At 44.8% G+C, this 22685-nt stretch overlaps 1 protein-coding gene across 1 annotated transcript in view; it reads left to right on the top strand.

Moving 5' to 3' along the window:
• The window catches only part of SORT1 (sortilin 1), a 76127-nt gene that overhangs the window by 29767 nt on the left and 23675 nt on the right, over positions 1–22685 (top strand). Inside the window, exons 9-11 of the mRNA XM_077295255.1 lie at positions 20598–20745; positions 21741–21896; positions 21990–22096. Of these exons, the coding sequence (XP_077151370.1) occupies positions 20598–20745; positions 21741–21896; positions 21990–22096 (411 nt within the window). The remainder of the gene's footprint in view (positions 1–20597; positions 20746–21740; positions 21897–21989; positions 22097–22685) is intronic.

Genomic DNA, 22685 nt, shown 5'->3' on the forward strand with positions numbered 1-22685 from the left:
CGCGGATCCGCAGCGGATTTGGCCGCGGATCCGCAGCGGATTTGGCCGCGGATCCGCAGCGGATTTGGCCGCGGATCCGCAGCGGATTTGGCCGCGGATCCGCAGCGGATTTGGCCGCGGATCCGCAGCGGATTTGGCCGCGGATCCGCAGCGGATTTGGCCGCGGATCCGCAGCGGATTTGGCCGCGGATCCGCAGCGGATTTGGCCGCGGATCCGCAGCGGATTTGCCGCTGCGAATTCGTTGCAGTTTTCCATCAGGTTTACAGTACCATGTACACCTATGGAAAACCAAATCCACTGTGCCCATGGTGCGGAAAATTCCGTGCAGAAACGCTGCGTTGTATTTTCTGCAGCATGTCAATTCTTTGTGCGGATTCCGCAGCGTTTTACACCTGTTCCTCAATAGGAATCCGCAGGTGAAATCCGCACAAAAAAACACTGTAAATCTGCTGTAAATCTGCAGGTAAAACGCAGTGCCTTTTACCTGCGGATTTTTCAAAAATCGTGCGGAAAAATCTCACACGAATCCGCAACGTGGGCACATAGCCTTAGGGTTAGGGTTGGAATTAGAGTTAGGGTACCGTCTCACAGTGGCACTTTGATCGCTACGACGGTACGATCCGTGACGTTCCAGCGATATCCATACGATATCGCTGTGTCTGACACGCAGCAGCGATCAGGGACCCTGCTGAGAATCGTACGTCGTAGCAGATCGTTTGGAACTTTCTTTCGTCGCTGGATCTCCCGCTGTCATCGCTGGATCGTTGTGACAGCGATCCAGCGATGCGTTCGCTTGTAACCAGGGTAAACATCGGGTTACTAAGCGCAGGGCCGCGCTTAGTACCCCGATGTTTACCGTGGTTACCAGCGTAAAAGAAAAAAAAAATAAAACCGTACATACTCACATTTCGGTGTCCTTCAGGTCCCTTGCCGTCTGCTTCCCGCTCTGACTGTCTGCCGGCCAGAAAGTGAGAGCACAGCACAGCAGTGACGTCACCGCTGCGCTCTGCTCTCACTGTACGGCGGCACTCAGTCAGAGCGGGAAGCAGACGGCAAGGGACCTGAAGGACACCGAAATGTGAGTATGTACGTTTTTTTTTTTTACTTTTACGCTGGTAACCACGGTAAACATCGGGTTACTAAGCGCGGCCCTGCGCTTAGTAACCCGATGTTTACCCTGGTTACCCGGGACCTTGGCATCGTTGGTCGCTGGAGAGCGGTCTGTGTGACAGCTCCCCAGCGACCACACAATGACTTTCCAACGATCACGGCCAGGTCGTATCGCTGGTCGTGAACGTTGGTAAATCGTTATGTGAGACGGTACCCTTAGGGTTGGAATTAGGGCTAGGGTTGGAAATAAGGTTAAGATTAGGCTTGTGGTTAGGGTTAAGGATAGGGTTAGGGTTGTGTTGGGGTTACAGTTGTGGGTAGGGTTGGGATTAGAGTTAGGATTAGGGTTAGGGTTGGATTTAGGGTTACGGGTGTGTTGGGGTTAGGGTTGTGGTTAGGGGTGTGTTGGGGTTAGGGTTGTGATTAGGGTTATGGCTACAGTTGGGATTAGGGTTAGGGGTGTGTTGGGGTTAGTGTTGAAGTTAGAATTGAGGGGTTTCCACTGTTTAGGCACATCAGGGGTCTCCAAACGCAACATGGCGCCACCATTGATTCCAGCCAATCTTGCGTTCAAAAAGTCAAATGGTGCGCCCTCCCTTCCAAGCCCCGACGTGCGCCCAAACAGTGGTTTACCCCCACATATGGGATACCAGCGTACTCAGGACAAACTGGGCAACAACTATTGGGGTCCAATTTCTCCTGTTACCCTTGCAAAAATAAAAAATTACTTGCTAAAACATAATTTTTGAGGAAAGAACAATTATTTTTTATTTTCATGGCTCTACGTTATAAACTTATGTGAAGCACTTGGGGGTTGAAAGTGCTCACCACACATCTAGATAAGATCCTTTTGGGGTCTAGTTTCCAAAATGGGGTCACTTGTGGGGTGTTTCTACTGTTTAGGCACATCAGGGGCTCTGCAAATGCAACGTGACGCCCGCAGACCATTCCATCAAAGTCTGCATTTCAAATGTCACTACTTCCCTTCCAAGCCCTGACGTGCGCCCAAACAGTGGTTTACCCCACATATGGGGTACCAGCATACTCACAACAAACTGGGCAACAAATATTGGGGTCCAATTTCTCCTGCTACCCTTGTGAAAAAAAATTGCTTGCTAAAACATCTTTTTTGAGGACAGAAAAATGATTTTTTATTTTCACGGCTCTGCGTTGTAAACTTCTGTGAAGCACTTGGGGGTTGAACGTGCTCACCACACATCTAGATAAGTTCTTTGGGGGGTCTAGTTTCCAAAATGGCGTCACTTAGGGGGGGTTTCTACTGTTTAGGCACATCAGGGGCTCTGCAAATGCAACGTGACGCCCGCAGACCATTCCATCAAAGTCTGCATTTCAAATGTCACTACTTCCCTTCCGAGCCCTGACATGCGCCCAAACAGTGGTTTACCCCCACATATGAGGTATCAGCGTACTCACAACAAACTGGGCAACAAATATTGGGGTCCAATTTCTCCTGTTACCCTTGTGAAAATAAACAATTGCTTGCTAAAACATCTTTTTTGAGGAAAGAAAAATGATTTTTTATTTTCACGGCTCTGCGTTGTAAACTTCTGTGAAGCACTTGGGGGTTGAACGTGCTCACCACACATCTAGATAAGTTCCTTGGGGGGTCTAGTTTCCAAAATGGGGTCACTTGTGCAGGAGCTCCAATGTTTAGGCACACAGGGGCTCTCCAAACGCGACATGGTGTCCGCTAATGATTGAAGCTAATTTTCCATTCAAAAAGCCAAATGGCGTGCCTTCCCTTCCGAGCCCTGCCGTGCGCCCAAACAGTGGTTTACCCCCACATATGGGGTATCATCGTACTCAGGACAAACTGGACAACAACACTTGGGGTCCAATTTCTCCTATTATCCTTGGGAAAATAAAAAACTCCGGGCTAAAAATCATTTTTGAGGAAAGAAAAATAATTTTTTTATTTTCATGGCTCTGCGTTATAAACTTCTGTGAAGCACCTGGGGGTTTTAAGTGCTCACTATGCATCTAGATTAGTTTCTTGGGGGGTCTAGTTTCCAAAATGGGGTCACTTGTAGGGGAGCTCCGATGTTTAGGCACACAGGGGCTCTCCAAACGCGACATGGTGTCCACTAACGATTGGAGCTAATTTTTCATTCAAAAAGTCAAATGGCGCTCCTTCCCTTCCGAGCCTTACCATGTGCCCAAACAGTAGTTTACCCCCACATATGAGGTATTGGCGTACTCAGGAGAAATTGCCCAACCAATTTTAGGATCCATTTTATCCTGTTGCCCATGTGAAAATGAAAAAATTGAGGCTAAAAGAAATTTTGTGTGAAAAAAAAGTACTTTTTCATTTTTACGGATTAATTTGTGAAGCACCTGGGGGTTTAAAGTGCTCACTATGCATCTAGATTAGTTTCTTGGGGGGTCTAGTTTCCAAAATGGGGTCACTTGTGGGGGAGCTCCAATGTTTAGGCACATGGGGGCTCTCCAAACGCGACATGGTGTCCGCTAAAGATTGGAGCCAATTTTTCATTCAAAAAGTCAAATGGCGCTCCTTCCCTTCCGAGCCCTGCCGTGCGCCCAAACAGTGGTTTACCCCCACATATGAGGTATCAGCGTACTCAGGACAAATTGGACAACAACATTCGTGGTCCAGTTTCTCCTTTTACCCTTGGGAAAATAAAAAAATTGTTGCGAAAAGATCATTTTTGTGACTGAAAAGTTAAATGTTAATTTTTCCCCTCCATGTTGCTTCTGCTGCTGTGAAACACCTGAAGGGTTAATAAACTTCTTGAATGTGGTTTTGAGCACCTTGAGGGGTGCAGTTTTTAGAATGGTGTCACTTTTGGGTATTTTCAGCCATATAGAACCCTCAAACTGACTTCAAATGTGAGGTGGTCCCTAAAAAAAAATGGTTTTGTAAATTTTGTTGTAAAAATGAGAAATCACTGGTCAAATTTTAACCCTTATAACTTCCTAGCAAAATAAAAATTTGTTTCCAAAATTGTGCTGATGTAAAGTAGACATGTGGGAAATGTTATTTATTAACTATTTTGTGTCACATAACTCTCTGGTTTAACAGAATAAAAATTCAAAATGTGAAAATTGCAAAATTTTCAAATTTTTCGTTTTTTTCACAAATAAACTCAGAAATTATCAACCTAAATTTACCACTAACATGAAGCCCAATATGTCACGAAAAAACAATCTCAGAACCGCAAGGATCCGTTGAAGCGTTCCTGAGTTACCTCATAAAGGGACACTGGTCAGAATTGCAAAAAATGGCAAGGTCATTAAGGCCAAAATAGGCTGGGTCATGAAGGGGTTAAATATATACGTACAGTCATGGCTGAAAGTGTTGGCGCCCTAGATATTGTTCCAGGAAATTAAGTATTTCTCCCAGAAAATTATTGCAGTTATTGGAACAATACAAAAAATCAAAAAAATAAAAAATCAAGCTGGACACTTTTTCATTTAACCCCTTAACGACCGCCGATACGCCTTTTAACGGCGGCCGCTAAGGGTACTTAATCCACAGCGCCGTTAATTAACGGCTGTGGAAAAAGTGAATAGCGCCCCCCAGAGTCGGATTTTCTCTGGGGTCTCGGTTGCCGAGGGTAGCCGAGACCCCAGAGAACATGATTCGGGGGGTTTTTACCGACCCCCGAGTTGCGATCGCCGGTAATTAACCGTTTACCGGCGGTCGCAACAAAAAAAAAAAATACGCGATTTGCCGTTTAATTTCTCTGTCCTCCGATGTGATCGCACATCGGAGGACAGAGAAATGTGGTCCCCGATGGCCCCCAATAGCCCCCCAATACTTACCTACCTCCCCCGGTGCTCCTCGTGTCTCCCCATGGGCGCCGCCATCTTTCTTCCGGGAAAAAATGGCGGGCGCACGCGCAGTGCGCCCGCCGCCCGGCACCCGGATGTTCTTTGGGGTCTCGGCTGCCGGGGGTAGCCGAGACCCCAAAGAACATGATCGGGGTCGGTTTGCACCGACCCCTGCTTTGCGATCGCCGGTAATTAACAGTTTGCCGGCGACCGCAAAAAAAAAAAAAAAAAAAAAAAAGCGATCAGTTATTTCTCTGCCCTCTGATGTGATCGCACATCAGAGGACAGAGAAATAGGGGGATTCGGGGACCCTATCATACTCACCCGGGGTCCCTGGGTCCTCTTCTGTCTTCTCCTGCCAGCCGGCTTTTTCATCATGGCGGGCGCATGCGCAGTGCGCCCGCCATCTGCTGCCATCTGCCGGCCGGCAGGAGAAGACAAGTTGGGGCTAAAATTAGGGTTAGGGTTAGGGTTAGGGTTAGAGTTAGGGTTAGGGTTAGGGTTAGAGTTAGGGTTAGGGTTAGAGTTAGGGTTAGAGTTAGGGTTAGGGTTGGGGCTAAATTTAGGGTTAGGGTTAGGGCTAGGGTTAGGGTTAGGCTACTTTCACACTAGCGTTTTTTGGCTTCCGTCGCAATGCGTCGTTGGAGAAAAAACGCATCCTGCAAAAGTGCTTGCAGGATGCGTTTTTTCTCCATTGGCTTGCATTAGCGACGCATTGCGACGGATTGCCACATGTCGCATCCGTCGTGCGACGGATGCGTCGTGCTTCGGCGGACCGTCGACACAAAAAAAACTACATGTAACTTTTTTGTGCGACGTGTCCGCCATTTCCGACCGCGCATGCGTGGCCGGAACTCCGCCCCCGCCTCCCCGCACCTCACAATGGGGCAGCGGATGCGTTGAAAAAACAGCATCCGCTGCACCCGTTGTGCGGCGCTTACAACGCTAGCGTCGGTACGTCGGCCCGACACACTGCGATGGGCCGAGTACGACGCTAGTGTGAAAGTAGCCTTAGGCTTCTTTCACACTTGCGTCGGTACGGGGCGGTCGCAATGCGTCGGCCCGATGTACCGACGCACGTTGTGAAAATTGTGCACAACGTGGGCAGCGCATGCAGTTTTTCAACGCATCCGCTGCCCAGTCTATGTCCTGGGGAGGAGGGGGCAGAGTTACGGCCACGCATCCGCGGAAATGGCGGACGCGACGTACAAAAAAAAGGTTACATTGAACTTTTTTTGTGACGACGGGGGCTAAAGTTATGGTTAGGGTTGGGGCTAAAGTTAGGGTTGGGGCTAAAGTTAGGGTTAGAGTTGGGATTAGGGTTAGGGTTTGGATTAGGGTTGGGATTAGTGTTACGTTTGGGATTAGGGTTGAGATTAGGGTTAGGGTTGGGATTAGGGTTAGGGGTGTGTTGGATTTAGGGTTTTGATTAGGGTTATGGTTAGGGTTGAGATTAGGGCTGTTTTGGGGTTAGGGTTGTGATTATCGTTAGGGTTGTGATTAGGATTATGGATCGGGTTGAGATTAGGGTTAGGGCTGTGTTGGGGTTAGGGTTGGAGTTAGAATTGGGGGGTTTCCACTGTTTAGGTACATCAGGGGGTCTCCAAACACGACAGCCAATTTTGCGCTAAAAAAGTCAAATGGTACTCCCTCCCTTCTGAGCTCTGCCGTGCGCCCAAACAGTGGTTTACCCCCACATATGGGGCATCAGCGTACTCGGGATAAATTGGACAACAACTTTTGGGGTCCAATTTCTCCTGTTACCCTTGTGAAAATAAAAACTTGGGGGCTAAAAATCTTTTTTGTTGGAAAAAAATATATTTTTTTATTTTCACTACTCTGCATTATAAATTTCTGTGAAGCACTTGAGCTTTCAAAGTTCTCACCACATATCTAGATAAGTTCCTTGGGGGGTCTATTTTCCAAAATGGGGTCACTTGTTGGGGGTTTCTACTGTTTAGGTACATTAGGGGTCTGCAAAGGCAACATAACGCCCGCAGACAATTCTATCAAAGTCTGCATTCCAAAATGGCACTCCTTCCCTTCCGAGCTCTGCCGTGCGCCCAAACAGTGGTTTACCCCCACATGTGGGGTACCAGCATACTCAGGACAAATTGGACAACAACTTTTGGTGTCCAATTTCTCTTGTTACCCTTGTGAAAATAAAAACTTGGGGGCTAAAAAATCTTTATTGTTAAAAAATATATATTTTTTATTTTCACGACTCTGCATTATAAACTTCTGTGATGCACTTGGGCATTCAAAGTTCTCACTACACATCTAGATAAGTTCCATGGGGGGTCTAGTTTCCAAAATGGGGTCACTTTTGGGGGGTTTCTGCTGTTTAGGCACATCAGGGGCTCTCCAAACGCGACATGGCGTCCGATCTCAATTCCAGTCAATTTTGCATTGAAAAGTCAAATGGCGCTCCTTTGCTTCCGAGCTCAGCCATGCGCCCAAACAGTGGTTTACCCCCACATATGGGGTGTCGGCGTACTCAAGACAAATTGTACAACAGCTTCTGGGGTCCATTTTCTCCTGTTACCCTTGGTAAAATAAAAATTTGGAGGCAAAAAGATCATTTTTGTAGAAAAAATGCGATTTTTTTATTTTCACGGCTCTACGTTATAAACTTCTGTGAAGCACCTGGGGGTTCAAAGTGCTCACCACACATCTAGATAAGTTCCTTAAGGGGTCTAGTTTCCAAAATGGTATCACTTGTGGGGGGTTTCCACTGTTTAGGCACATCAGGGACTCTCCAAACGCGACATGGCATCCGATCTCAATTCCAGCCAATTCTGCATTGAAAAAGTCAAACGGTGCTCCTTCACTTCCAAGCTCTGCGGTGCGCCCAAACAGTGGTTTACCTCCACATATGGGGTATCGACGTACTCAGGAGAAATTACACAACAACTTTTGTGGTCTAATTTCTCCTGTTACCCTTGTGAAAATAAGAATTTGTGGGCGAAAAAATCATTTTTGTGAAAACAAATGCGATTTTTTATTTTCACGGCTCTACGTTATAAACTTCTGTGAAGCACTTGGGGGTTCAAAGTGCTCACCACACATCTAGATAAGTTCCTTGGGGGGTCTAGTTTCCAAAATGGTGTCACTTGTGGGGGGTTTCCACTGTTTAGGCACATTAGGGGCTCTCCAAACGCGACATGGCGTCCGATCTCAATTCCAGCCAATTCTGCATTGAAACAGTCAAACGGTGCTCCTTCACTTCCAAGCTCTGCGGTGCGCCCAAACAGTGGTTTACCTCCACATATGGGGTATCGGTGTACTCAGGAAAAATTGCACAACAAAATTTGTGGTTAAATTTCTGTTTTTACACTTGTGAAAATTAAAAAAAATGGTTCTGAAGTAAAATGTTTGCAAAAAAAAGTAAAATGTTAATTTTTTTCTTCCACATTGTTTTAGTTCCTGTGAAGTACGTAAAGGGTTAATAAACTTCTTGAATGTGGTTTTGAGCAGCTTGAGGGGTGCAGTTTTTAGAATGGTGTCACACTTGGTTATTTTCTATCATATAGACCCCTCAAAATCACTTCAAAGGTGATGTGGTCCCTAAAAAAAACATGGTGTTGTAAAAATGAGAAATGGCTGGTCAACTTTTAACCCTTATAACTCCCTAACAAAAAAAAAAATTGTTTCCAAAATTGTGCTGATGTAAAGTAGACATGTGAGAAATGTTATTTATTAACTATTTTTTGTGACATATCTCTCTGATTTAAGGGCATAAAAATACAAAGTTTGAAAATTGCAAAATTTTAAAAATTTTCGCCATATTTCCATTTTTTTCATAAATAATCGCAAGTAATATCGAAGAAATGTTACCACTAACTTGAAGTACAACATGTCACGAAAAAACAATCTCAGAATCAGCGGGATCCGATAAAGCGTTCCAGAGTTATAACCTCATAAAGTGACACTGGTCAGAATTGTAAAAATTGGCTCGTTCATTAAGTACCAAATTGGCTCTGTCACTAAGGGGTTAAAACCCCAAATATGGACTGGACAAAATTGTTGGCACCTTTCCAAAATTGTGGGTAAACAACTCTGTTTCAAGCTTGTGATGCTCATTCAAACTCACCTGTGTCAAGTGACAGGTGTGGGCAACATAAAAATCACACCTGAAACCAGATAAAAAGGGGAGAAGTTGACTCAATCTTTACATTTTGTGTCTGTGTGTGTTACACTAAGCATGGAGAACAGAAAGGGGAGAAGCGAACTGTCTGAAGACTCTAGAACCAAAATTGTTGAACAATCTCAAGGTTACAAGTCCATCTCCAGAGATCTTGATGTTTCTTGTCCACGGTGCGCAACATAATCAAGAAGTTTACAACCCATGGCAGTGTAGCTAATCTCCCTGGACGTGGACTGCAGAGAAAAAATGATGAAAGGTTGCAACCCAGGATAGTCCTGATGGTGAATAACCAGCCCCAATCAACTTACAAAGAAATTCAAACTGTCTTGTAGGCTCAGGATGCATCCGTGTCAGTCCAAACTATCTTTCAATATTTGATTGAAATTAAACTCTATAGCAGGAGACCCATCAGGACCCCACTACTGGCACAGACATAGCTAGACTGCAGGTTTCCACAACTTACATGAGTAACCAAAGTCCTTCTGGGAAAATGTCTTGTGGACAGATGAGAACAAGATAGCTTTTTTTTTTTTTTTTGTAAAGCACATCATTGTATGGTTTACCGAAAACGGAAGTAGAGAAGAAAACGTTTTCTACAGTCAAATACGTATATTGGAGGCTAAAAGATGTTTTGGGGTTGTGTTGCTGCCTCTGGCATTGGGATCCTTGACTGTGTGCAAGGCAACATGAAATCTGAAGATTACCAAAGGTTTTGGGTCGCAATGTGGTCCCCACTTTCTGAAATCTGAGTTTGTGTCATAGGTCAAGGGTTTTCCATTAGGCCAATGATCCCAAGCATACTTTAAGAAGCACCCATGGAAATGGATGGAAACAAAGAGCTGGAGAGTACTAAAGTGGTCAGCAATCAGTCTGGATCTAAATCCCAGTGAATACTTGTGGAGAGATCTTCAAATTGTTGTTGGGAGAAGGTACCCTTGAAATATGAGAGACTTTGCAAAAGAAAAGTGGGATTTCATTATCTGGAACAATTTCAAGGGTGCCAACACGTTCGGCATTGACTGTTTGGTCTCTCTCCCTCCCCTTCTTACTCTCGTCAGCAACAATCACTATGAGGCTGTGTGCACACGTTCAGGATTTCTTGCAGAAATTTCCTGAGCAAAATCGGACATTTTCTGCAAGAAATCGGAAGCCTTTTTTTCCGGGGCATCCTAATGCATTAAATAGCGGGAAAAACGCAAAAAATCCGCAAAACTAATGAACATGCTGTGTTTTTTACCGCGATGCGTTCTGAATGCATTCTTAATGATAGGATGCATAATGTATGCGTTTTTTATGCGTTTTTATAGCAATAAAACGCGAAAAATCCGCAACGTGTGCACACCGCCTTATAGTTCAAGAATTTCAAATGTCATAATGATACTAGAGATCAAACTATATTTTGGCTTTTATATCTTTCATCATATTCCAAGTGGGCCAGAAATGTTATGTACACTAGGGCAATATTTGTATTGTTACTTGTAAGTTACCTAACTTATGACACAAGTTTCGGGTAGCCTTCACACAAGCTTCATAACTTTCTTGAATTTTTGCCCATTCCTCTTGATACAACTGGTGTAACTGTGTCAGCCCTTCTTGATCACACATGAGGTTTTGTTGTTTTGTTTTTTTTTTCTTTCTGCTTTTAAATGTTCTATGGGATTGAGGTCAGGGCTTTGTGATGGCTGCTACATTACCTTCATTTTGTCCTTTAACCCCTTCATGACCTTGCCGTTTTTTGCAATTCTGACCAGTGTCCCTTTATGAGGTAATAACTCAGGAACGCTTCAACGGATCCTAGCGATTCTGAGATTGTTTTTTCGTGACATATTGGGCTTCATGTTAGTGGTAAATTTAGGTCGATAATTTCTGAGTTTATTTGTGAAAAAAAACGGAAATTTGGCAAAAATTTTGAAAATTTCGCAATTTTCACATTTTGAATTTTTATTCTGTTAAACCAGAGAGTTATGTGACACAAAATAGTTAATAAATAACATTTCCCACATGTCTACTTTACATCAGCACAATTTTGGAAACAATTTTTTTTTTTGCTAGGAAGTTATAAGGGTTAAAATTTGACCAGTGATTTCTCATTTTTACAACAAAATTTACAAAACCATTTTTTTTAGGGATCACCTCACATTTGAAGTCAGTTTGAGGGTTCTATATGGCTGAAAATACCCAAAAGTGACACCATTCTAAAAACTGCACCCCTCATGGTGCTCAAAACCACATTCAAGAAGTTTATTAACCCTTCAGGTGTTTCACAGCAGCAGAAGCAACATGGAAGTAAAAAATGAACATTTAACTTTTTAGTCACAAAAATGATATTTTAGCGAAAATTTTTTTATTTTCCCAAGGGTAAAAGGAGAAACTGGACCACGGACGTTGTTGTCCAATTTGTCCTGAGTACGCTGATACCTCATATGTGGGGGTAAACCACTGTTTGGGCGCACGGCAGGGCTCGGAAGGGAAGGAGCGCCATTTGACTTTTTCAATGAAAAATTGGCTCCAATCTTTAGCGGACACCATGTCGCGTTTGGAGAGCCCCCGTGTGCCTAAACATTGGAGCTCCCCCACAAGTGACCCCATTTTGGAAACTAGACCCCCCAAGGAACTTATCTAGAAGCATAGTGAGCACTTTAAACCCCCAGGTGCTTCACAAATTGATCCGTAAAAATGAAAAAGTACTTTTTTTTCACGAAAAAATTATTTTAGCCTCAATTTTTTCATTTTCACATGGGCAACAGGATAAAATGGATCCTAAATTTTGTTGGGCAATTTCTCCTGAGTACACCAATACCTCACATGTGGGGGTAAACCACTGTTTGGGCACATGGTAAGGCTCGGAAGGGAAGGAGCACCATTTGACTTTTTGAATGAAAAATTATCTCCATCGTTAGCGGACACCATGTCGCGTTTGGAAAGCCCCTGTGTGCCTAAACATTGGAGCTCCTCCACAAGTGACCCCATTTTGGAAAGTAGACCCCCCAAGGAACTCATCTAGAGGCATAGTGAGCACTTTAAACCCCCAGGTGCTTCACAAATTGATCCGCAAAAATGAAAAAGTACTTTTTTTTCACACAAAATTTCTTTTAGCCTCAATTCTTTCATTTTCACATGGGCAACAGGATAAAATGGATCCTAAAATTTGTTGGGCAATTTCTCCTGAGTATGCCGATACCTCATATGTGGGGGTAAACCACTGTTTGGGTGCACGGCAAGGCTCGGAAGGGGAGGCGTGCCATTTGACTTTTTGAATGGAAAATTAGCTCCAATCGTTAGCGGACACCATGTCGCGTTTGGAGAGCCCCTGTGTGCCTAAACATTGGAGCTCCCCTACAAGTGACCCCATTTTGGAAACTAGACCCCCCAAGGAACTTATCTAGATGCATAGTAAACACTTATAACCCCCAGGTGCTTCACAGAAGTTTATAACGCAGAGCCGTGAAAATAAAAAAATAATTTTTCTTTCCTCAAAAATGATTTTTAGCCCAGAATTTTTTATTTTCCCAAGGGTAATAGGAGAAATTGGACCCCAAATGTTGTTGTCCAGTTTGTCCTGAGTACGATGATACCCCATATGTGGGGGTAAACCACTGTTTGGGCGCACGGCAGGGCTCGGAAGGGAAGGCACGCCATTTGGCTTTTTGAATGGAAAATTAGCTCCAATCATTAGCGGACACCATGTCGCGTTTGGAGAGCCCCTGTGTGCCTAAACATTGGAGCTCCCGCACAAGTGGCCCCATTTTGGAAACTAGACCTCCCAAGGAACTAATCTAGGTGTGTGGTGAGCACTTTGAACCCCCAAGTGCTTCACAGAAGTTTATAACGCAGAGCCATGAAAATAAAAAATAATTTTTCTTTTCTCAAAAATGATTTTTTAGCCCACAATTTTTTATTTTCCCAATGGTAATAGGAGAAATTGGACCCCAAAAGTTGTTTTCCAGTTTCTCCTGAGTACGATGATACCCCATATGTGGGGGTAAACCACTGTTTTGGCACACGTCGGGGTTCGGAAGGGAAGTAGTGACGTTTTGAAATGCAGACTTTGATGGAATGCTCTGCGGGCGTCAGGTTGCGTTTGCAGAGCCCCTGATGTGCCTAAACAGTAGGAACTCCCCACAATTGACTCCATTTTGGAAACTAGACCCCCAAGGGAACTTATCTAGATGTGTAGTGAGCACTTTGAACCCCCAAGTGCTTCACAGAAGTTTATAACGCAGAGCCGTGAAAATAAAAAATGTGTTTCATTTCCTCAAAAATATTTTTTTAGCCCAGAATTTTTTTATTTTTGCAAGAGTAACAGGAGAAATTGGACCCCAAAAGTTGTTGTCCAGTTTCTCCTGAGTACGCTGATACCCCATATGTGGGGGTAAACCACTGTTTTGGCACACGTCGGGGTTCGGAAGGGAAGTAGTGACGTTTTGAAATGCAGACTTTGATGGAATGCTCTGCGGGCATCAGGTTGCGTTTGCAGAGCCCCTGATGTGCCTAAACAGTAGGAACTCCCCACAAGTGACTCCATTTTGGAAACTAGACCCCCAAGGGAACTTATCTAGATGTGTGGTGAGCACTTTGAACCCCCAAGTGCTTCACAGAAGTTTATAACGCAGAGCCGTGAAAATAAAAAATCATTTTTCTTTCCTCAAAAAAGATGTTTTAGCAAGCAATTTTTTATTTTCACAAGGGTAACAGGAGAATTTGGACCCCAATATTTGTTGCCCAGTTTGTTGTGAGTACGCTGATACCCCATATGTGGGGGTAAACCACTGTTTGGGCACACGTCAGGGCTCGGAAGGGAAGTAGTGACATTTGAAATGCAGACTTTGATGGAATGGTCTGCGGGCGTCACATTGCATTTGCAGAGCCCCTGATGTGCCTAAACAGTAGAAACACCCCACAAGTGACCCCATTTTGGAAACTAGACCCCCGAAGGAACTTATCTAGATGTGTGGTGAGCACTTTCAACCCCCAAGTGCTTCACAGAAGTTTATAACGCAGAGCCGTGAAAATAAAAAATAATTGTTCTTTCCTCAAAAATTATGTTTTAGCAAGTAATTTTTTATTTTTGCAAGGGTAACAGGAGAAATTGGACCCCAACAGTTGTTGCCCAGTTTGTCCTGAGTACGCTGGTACCCCAAATGTGGGGGTAAACCACTGTTTGGGCGCACGTCGGGGCTTGGAAGGGCGGGAGCACCATTTGACTTTTTGAACGCAAGATTGGCTGGAATCAATGGTGGCGCCATGTTGCGTTTGGAGACCCCTGATGTGCCTAAAACAGTGGAAACCCCTCAATTCTAACTTCAACACTAACCCCAACACACCCCTAATCCTAATCCCAACTGTAGCCATAACCCTAATCACAACCCTAACCCCAACACACCCCTAACCACAACCCTAACCGCAACACAACCGTAACCCTAATTCCAACCCTAATTCTAACCCTAATCCCAACCGTAACCCTAATCCCAACCCTAACCACAACTGTAACCCCAACACACCCCTAACCCTATCCGTAACCCTAACCACAAGCCTATTCTTAACCCTATTTCCAACCCTAGCCCTAATTCCAACCCTAACCCTAAGGGTATGTGCCCACGTTGCGGATTCGTGTGAGATTTTTCCGCACGATTTTTGAAAAATCTGCAGGTAAAAGGCACTGCGTTTTGCCTGCGGATTTACAGCAGATTTCCAGTGTTTTTTTGTGCGGATTTCACCTGCGGATTCCTATTGAGGAACAGGTGTAAACCGCTGCGGAATCCGCACAAAGAATTGACATGCTGCGGAAAATACAATGCAGCGTTTCTGCACGGAATTTTCCGCACCATGGGCACAGCAGATTTGGTTTTCCTTAGGTGTACATGGTACTGTAAACCTGATGGAAAACTGCTTCGAATTCGCAGCGGCCAATCCGCTGCGGATCCGCGGCCAATCCGCTGCCAATCCGCTGCGGATCCGCGGCCAATCCGCTGCGGATCCGCGGCCAATCCGCTGCCAATCCGCTGCGGATCCGCGGCCAATCCGCTGCCAATCCGCTGTGGATCCGCGGCCAATCCGCTGCCAATCCGCTGCAGATCCGCGGCCAATCCGCTGCGGATCCGCGGCCAATCCGCTGCCAATCCGCTGCAGATCCGCGGCCAATCCGCTGCGGATCCGCGGCCAATCCGCTGCCAATCCGCTGCAGATCCACGGCCAATCCGCTGCGGATCCGCGGCCAATCCGCTGCCAATCCGCTGCAGATCCGCGGCCAATCCGCTGCGGATCCGCGGCCAATCCGCTGCCAATCCGCTGCAGATCCACGGCCAATCCGCTGCCGATCCGCGGCCAATCCGCTGCAGATCCGCGGCCAATCTGCTGCGGATCCGCTGCCGATCCGCTTCGGATCCGCGGCCGATCCGCTGCCAATCCGCTGCAGATCCGCGGCCAATCCGCTGCGGATCCACTGCGGATCCGCGGCCGATCCGCTGCGGATCCGCGGCCGATCCGCTGCGGATCCGCGGCCGATCCGCTGTGGATCCGCTGCGATCCGCGGCCGATCCGCTGCGGATCCGCGGCCGATCCGCGGCCGATCCGCTGCGGATCCGCGGCCGATCCGCTCTGTGTGCACATGCCATAACCCTACCCCTAACCCTAACCCTACCCGTAACCCTAACCCTACCCCTAACCCTACCCCTAGTTCTAACCCTAACCCTAGTGGTAAAAGAAAAAAAAATATTTTCTTTATTTTATTATTGTCCCTACCTATGGGGGTGATAAAGGGGGGGGTTTATTTATTATTTTTTTATTTTGATCGCTGTGGTAGAACCTACCACAGCGATCAAAATGTACCTTTAACGAATCTGCCAGCCTGCAGATTCGGCGGGCGTACTGAGCATGCGCCCGCCATTTTCCAAGATGGCGGCGCCCAGCGAGGACACGGCCGGACACCGGGAGGCTCGGTAAGTATGAGGGGGTGGTGGGGGGGTGGATCGGAGCACAGGGGGGGGGATCGGAGGACGGGGGGAGCGGACAGGAGCACGGGGGAGCGGACAGGAGCACGGGGGAGCGAACAGGGGGACGGAGGGGGGTACCTGACAGAACGGACAACTGGGGAGGAGATCGGGGGCGGTGGGGGGGGCCAGTACATGATTTCCAGCCATGGCAGATGCTATTGCAGCATCGGCCATGGCTGGATTGCAATATTTCACCATTTTCATAGGTGAAATATTGCAAATTGCTCTGATTGGCTGTTGCACTTTCAACAGCCAATCAGAGCGATCGTAGCCACGTGGGGGCAAAGCCACCCCCCCTAGGCTGAAGTACAACTCCCCCTCTCCCTGCAGATCGGGTAAAATAGGAATTAACCCTTTCACCCGATCTGCAGGGATGCGATCATTCCATGACGCCGCATAGGCGTCATGGGTCGGGAAGGGGTTAAAGGGTTATTGTCAAGTTCTGTCTGGAGCAGCACACCGCTTTCCCATCTCTTCGCTTCCTTGTTGCTGGGGGAAGAGCACTCCTCTTTGAGTGACAGTTCTGGTTCGAATCAGTAGCTTTGTCTCTCTGCTGAGCTCATGCTAATGTGACACATTAATGGTGTGCCAGTACTTATTGTGAAGCCTACACTGTTATAATGGTATTTGCATTTAAAGATAACTGTCTTTTCAAGGAGCAATGAATAAGGGAACTGCTGTGTAAAATGCAATGGAGGGTTTGAGGATTGTGATTTTGCAGGACTGATGATAGCAGCTCGATCAGGACCTGACAGGCGAGAGGAGTTAAGCAGCTAACTGCTGTATAGAAATCAATGGGCTGGAGAAAGATGGCTGGGATTTCATGAGTTAACTCCTCAGACTGGATTGTAACTATTGCTCATACTTGGCTAGACTCTTGTGACTGATGTCATTGGCAACAAAAAAATTGTGCACTATGATATAAAAGCTCTCATTGCAGGAGAATGACAGCAGATAGAAAAAGCAAGGCAATTGCAAACTTGCTTAGTTTCATGCTGTCTTGCCAACTATACCAATGTCATAACAAGAAATGATCCCTTTAACCCCTTCCTGACATATGACGTACTATCCCGTCGAGGTGGTATGGGCTCTTTTGACCACCGACGGGATAGTACGTCATCATCGATCAGCCACGCTCACGGGGGGAGTGCGGCCGATCGGGGCCGGTTGTCAGCTGACGCTCAAACATGATCGCCGCATTCTGGCGGCATAGGGAAGCATCGCGCAGGGAGGGGGCTCCCTGCGTGCTTCCCTGAGACCCTCGGAGCAACGCGATGTGATCGCATTGCTCCGAGGGTCTCCTACCTCCTCCTCCCTGCAGGCCCCGGATCCAAAATGGCCGCGGGGCTCCTTCCGGGTCCTGCAGGGAGGTGGATTGCAAGCCTCCTGCAGTGCCTGTCAGATCGCTGATCTGACACAGTGCACTGCAAAGTGTCAGATCAGCGATCTGACACTATATGGTTATGGTCATTCTTCCAATAAATACATTTCTTTATCTAAATAAAAAGAAAAAACAATAGAAGTACACATTTAGTATCACCGCGTCCGTAAGGATCCGACTTATAAAACTGTCCCACTAGTTAACCCCTTCAGTGAACACCGTAGAAAAAAATAAGAGGCAAAAAAAACGTTTTATCATACCGCCGAACAAAATGTGGAATAACACATGATCAAAAAGAGGGATATAAAAAAAAATGGTACCGCTGAAAACGTCATCTTGTCACGCAAGAAATGAGCCGCCATACAGCGTCATCAACGAAAAAATAAAAGTTATAGTCCTGAGAATAAAGCGATGCCAAAATAATTATTTTTTATATAAAATAGTTTTTATCGTATAAAAGCGCCAAAACATAAAAAAAATTATGTAAATGAGGTGTCGCTGTAATCTTACTGACCCGAAAAATAAAACTGGTTTTTGGTCATTCTGCCATCACAAAAATCGGAATAAAAAGCGATAAAAAAAGTCATGTTCCCGAAAATGGTACCAATAAAAACGTCAACTCGTTCCACAAAAAAAAAAACCTTGCATGGCTTTGTAGACCAAAATATGGAAAAATTATAGCTCTCAAAATGTGGGGACGCAAAAACAATTTTTTTGAAATAAAAAGCGTCTTTTAGTGTGTGACAGCTGCCAATCCTAAAAATCCGCTAAAAAACCCGCTATAAATAGTAAGACAAACCCCTCTTATAGAAAATAAAAAAAATGTATTTATTTCCATTTTCCCATTAGGGTTAGGGATGGGGCTAAAGTTAGGGATAGGGTTTGGATTACATTTACGGTTGGGATTGGGGTTAGGGGTGTGTTTGGGTTAGGGCTTGTTCACACGATCCTTTTTTCGCTGCGGAATTTTCAGGTCCTGATTTGTGAAAACCGCAGTGCAAAACCTGCGGTGGTTTTCACTGCGATTTTCAGTCCTTTTTCTCCTGCGGATTCCACTGCGGGTTTCCAGCTGCATTTTCCTATTGGTGCTGGTGGAAACCCGCTGCGGAATCCGTAGAAAGAATTGACATGCTACTTCTTTTTTTCCGCTGAAAATCCGCGCTGATTTTCCAGCCGAAAAAAGGATAGTGGGCACAGCGGATTTCGTTTTCCATAGGGTAACATTGTACTGTACCCTGCATGGAAAACGTCTGCGGATCCGCAGCTGCAAATCCGCTGCGGATCCGCAGCGAAAACCGCATCGTGTGAACATAGCCTTAGGGTTTCAGTTAGAATTGGGAGGTTTCCACTGTTTAGGCACATCAGGGCCTCTCCAAATGCGACATGGTGTCCGATCTCAATTCCAGCCAATTTTGCATTGAAAAGTCAAATGGCGCTCCTTCCCTTCCGAGCTCTACCATGCGCCCAAACAGCAGTTTACCCCCACATATGGGGTATCAGCGTACTCAGGACAAATTGTACAACAACTTTTGAGGTCCAGTTTCTCCTGTTACCCTTGGTAAAATAAAACAATTTGGAGCTGAAGTAAATTTTTTGTTAAGAAAAGTTAAATGTTCATTTTTTTTTATATGCAAATTGCCTCTTCTGAGAAAAAGAGGACTTAAACTCTATAGGGCCACCTGTTGGAAGTAGCGATCCTACAAGTCACAATCAACCCTTTAACGAGTCGTGCAATATGACTTAGTATACTGATTTGGCTTTTATCCTAAGTCATATTGCACGACTCGTTAAAGGATTGATTGTGACTTGTAGGATCGCTACTTCCAACAGGTGGCGCTATAGAGTTTAAGTCCTCTTTTTCTCAGAAGAGGCAATTTGCATATTAAATTTCCCAGAGGAGCATTGCACGGTGAATAAGCCTCCTTACCTTGACAAGCCAGCTGGTATGTCACTCTCCATAAGGAGAAACGTTACCCCTTAGACCCCATTTTTTCTTTTTTTAAACATTCCAAAAATTCCTGTGAAACACCTGAAGGGTTAATAAACTTCTTGAATGTGGTTTTGAGCAGCTTGAGGGGTGCAGTTTTTAGAATGGTGTCACACTTGAGTATTTTCTACCATATAGACCCCTCAAAATCACTTCAAAGGTGATGTGGTCCCTAAAAAAAAAAAAATGATGTTGTAAAAATGGGAAATTGCTGGTCAACTTTTAACTCTTATAACTCCCTAGCAAAAAACGTTTTTTTTTTTATAAATGTTATAAATTTTTGACATGCATCTGTCTTTTTTTTTTTTTTTTTTTTTTATCGATCCTGGAGGAAATGGCCACAAAAGTATCTTACACAAGGTTGTTTGCTGCTGTTACTGGATTGATGTCTTCACTGATTTTGTTTTGACTTTTCCAAGCAAAGGCGCAAGAAAACCTTGAAGGCAAACCTTAAAGTGCAGCCAGTACACACCTCCCAGTTGAAGAGCAGAAGCTTTTGAAGCAGTTGCATTTTTTTTTCTAGAATGTAACCAGCCATTTAAAGGGAGGGACACATTAGTGTCTGTAAACATCAGTCCAATTGAAATTTTGATATAGTGAATCATAAATGTAATCTATTATTAAAGTCCCCTCTTTTTTTTTTCCACTTATATTTACGCATTTGGGTCTAAAAATAATCTGAGGGGTTTTTTTTAATTAAAACTTTTGCACCACTTTGCTTTTACAGGCTCTTTGTTTTTCTGCACATTAAAATTTTGATGTGGCATATGGTCACAAATCAGCGGGGAGGCGCTCTGAAAAAGACAGATAAGAGATAGAAACTCTGAGGTCCAAAAGCAGTTAACCCATTCTACATCCGGCAATAGACGGTGCAACACAGAGGCTATGAAAAGCAAACTGTGCAAAATTTTTAATGAAGCCGATCTGCATAAATGCATTTTTTGCTAAAAAATTAATTTATTAAAAAAATTGGCCTCATAAGCAGACAACCCCTATATATATATTTGCTGAAAAAATTGCTTGTGTCATGTACAAGGTAGACTTCTGAAACTACGGTACTTGTTTGCCGTCATGGAATCTGTGTAGCTGAGAAATGAGTTTTAATGCCTTCACCCTAAATGTATGTAGACTTAACAGTTGAATGTATATGATGTGTGCTCTTACAGGACAGATTGAAGAGAAGGATCCATGTATCTCAGAACCAAGGGGACACGTGGAATATGGCTCAGCTCCCGGCTGTAACTCATGAGCAGTTTTACTCTGTACTGGCAGCCAGCGACGACCTGGTGTTTATTCATGTAGATGATGAAGGGGGTAAGGTATAAAGGCTTGGCAAAGTAAAGTGGTGTACAAGGATAAGAATCCATGTGCAGTGAATTCTTTTTTTTTTTTTTTTTTTTTTTGGGGGGGGGGGGGGTAAAATATGTGCCATACAGTTTAAATACATGCAGCTATGGCGGGTGGGCAAGCACTATGGCTGGCAGAATAGTGGGGTGTCATGACTTTCACATTAAAGCTGGCAGTATGGGCATAATGGGCCAAAAGCATGGCACAAAAGGCCTTACAAATGTGCTTCATATTATTTTTCTGATTAACAAGGAATTCAATTATGTGCTGTTTTGCTCTATGCAACTTGATGTAACGTTACCTATATGTTGATTATAGAGGTGTTCTATGGCCCAGGCCATCAATCATCTACAGTAATCGTGTATGTACAGTATGTAGATAAAATGCTTAGAAAGCATAACCGGTAACGAGCCTAGTTTTCTCCCTGCTCCCTGGGTACAGTGGGAGAGACCGGCCAATCAAGTAGAGCAGTATAGGGAGAATCCGGCCAGGGTCGTCATCAGACTAGTCGGGTCTCTCCCGATAGTTCCCTCATGGCTTTTTCTGATGCGCTCCATCGTATTAACATTCGCAGTCAGGCAGCCAGGCTCTGATTCATGCTGTCCATGGTTTGGGGAGCATTAATCGACTGCCCTTTTAAATTTCTTTATTTAAATGGATCCAGAGCACAAATCAAGAGCGGAATAACAGCCCAATTGGCCTTTGGGGGTTTCTCGTAGACTTTTTCGAGGCCTTGTCTGTATGCGATGTGTCCAAAGTACAGTTGAAAAACAAGCTGGGCTTGGCTTTGGTGGCCGGTCTCTCCATATTTGAGTCTATTTACAAGCTGTTTTCTAAATCGCTGTCTCTGTAATAGGGGAACCTGTCTGTGTTTTACGCTGCCGATATTGGAGCAGCAGGTAACTGTCAACAGATTTTCTTTGAATGTTATATATATTTTTTTTTTTTCCTCTCTCCTATAGACACAGGATGCGGAACCATTTACACTTCTGACGACAGAGGAATTGTATACTCCAAGTCTCTGGAGAGGCATCTGTACACCAAGACAGGAGGGGACACAGACTTCACTAATGTAACCTCCCTGCGCGGAGTATTCATTACCAGTGTGTTATCTGAAGGTTCGCAGAGGCTTATTGTTTTTACCTGTGTGCCTGGCAGGGTTTTCTTATACTGTATGAGTTTAATGGATTCCCGAACTTTCATTTTTCCAGACAACTCTATCTATTCAGTAATCACTTTTGATCAAGGAGGTGAATGGAGCCGCATCAATAAACCTGAAAATGCTGAATGTGACTCAACAGCCAAAGACAAGGCAAGGGTAAGTAACTAATGCTGAAGAATTTGTAAAAAAAAAAAAAAAAAAAAAAGCAATGGAGATACACACATTTTATTCCACTCTGTAGCCATTATCACATCCTGTGTCCAGCTCCACTTGAATCTTTTAGTGAAAAGTCCTGTCTGTGGCCCCAAAGTGTGCGTGTATGTTTTTTTTTTTTTTTTTTTTTTTTTTTTAATTTATTTATAACTTTTCTCATTATTGTACTCCACTTGCACTCAGGTTGTCTGTCATTACTTGTGTCACGCAGGAGAAACCTGCCTGTTCTGGGTTTTTCCTGTGTGAGATGTACTCTCTAATCAGAGCAGGGTGATATTATACAAGTTGAGCACAACAGACATAAAGTGTGTAATACTGTCAAATTCGTGATCTGTGCTTTACTTTCAGCACTTTTATCATGAAGTGGTTTAGACCAGGTCATCAGGCTGTCTGACATTATATGTCTCACATTCTGAGAAACCCCCTCTAAATGAAGATGGGGGTGTGTTCCTCTTTCCCCTGAATGTTGCTGCCTGCTTATGATTGGACAACCTCATGCATACCGATGGAGGAAGTACACGCCCCCAGTGGG

The sequence above is a fragment of the Ranitomeya variabilis genome, chromosome 3 (assembly GCF_051348905.1).
Source record: "Ranitomeya variabilis isolate aRanVar5 chromosome 3, aRanVar5.hap1, whole genome shotgun sequence".
Lineage (NCBI taxonomy): Eukaryota > Metazoa > Chordata > Amphibia > Anura > Dendrobatidae > Ranitomeya > Ranitomeya variabilis.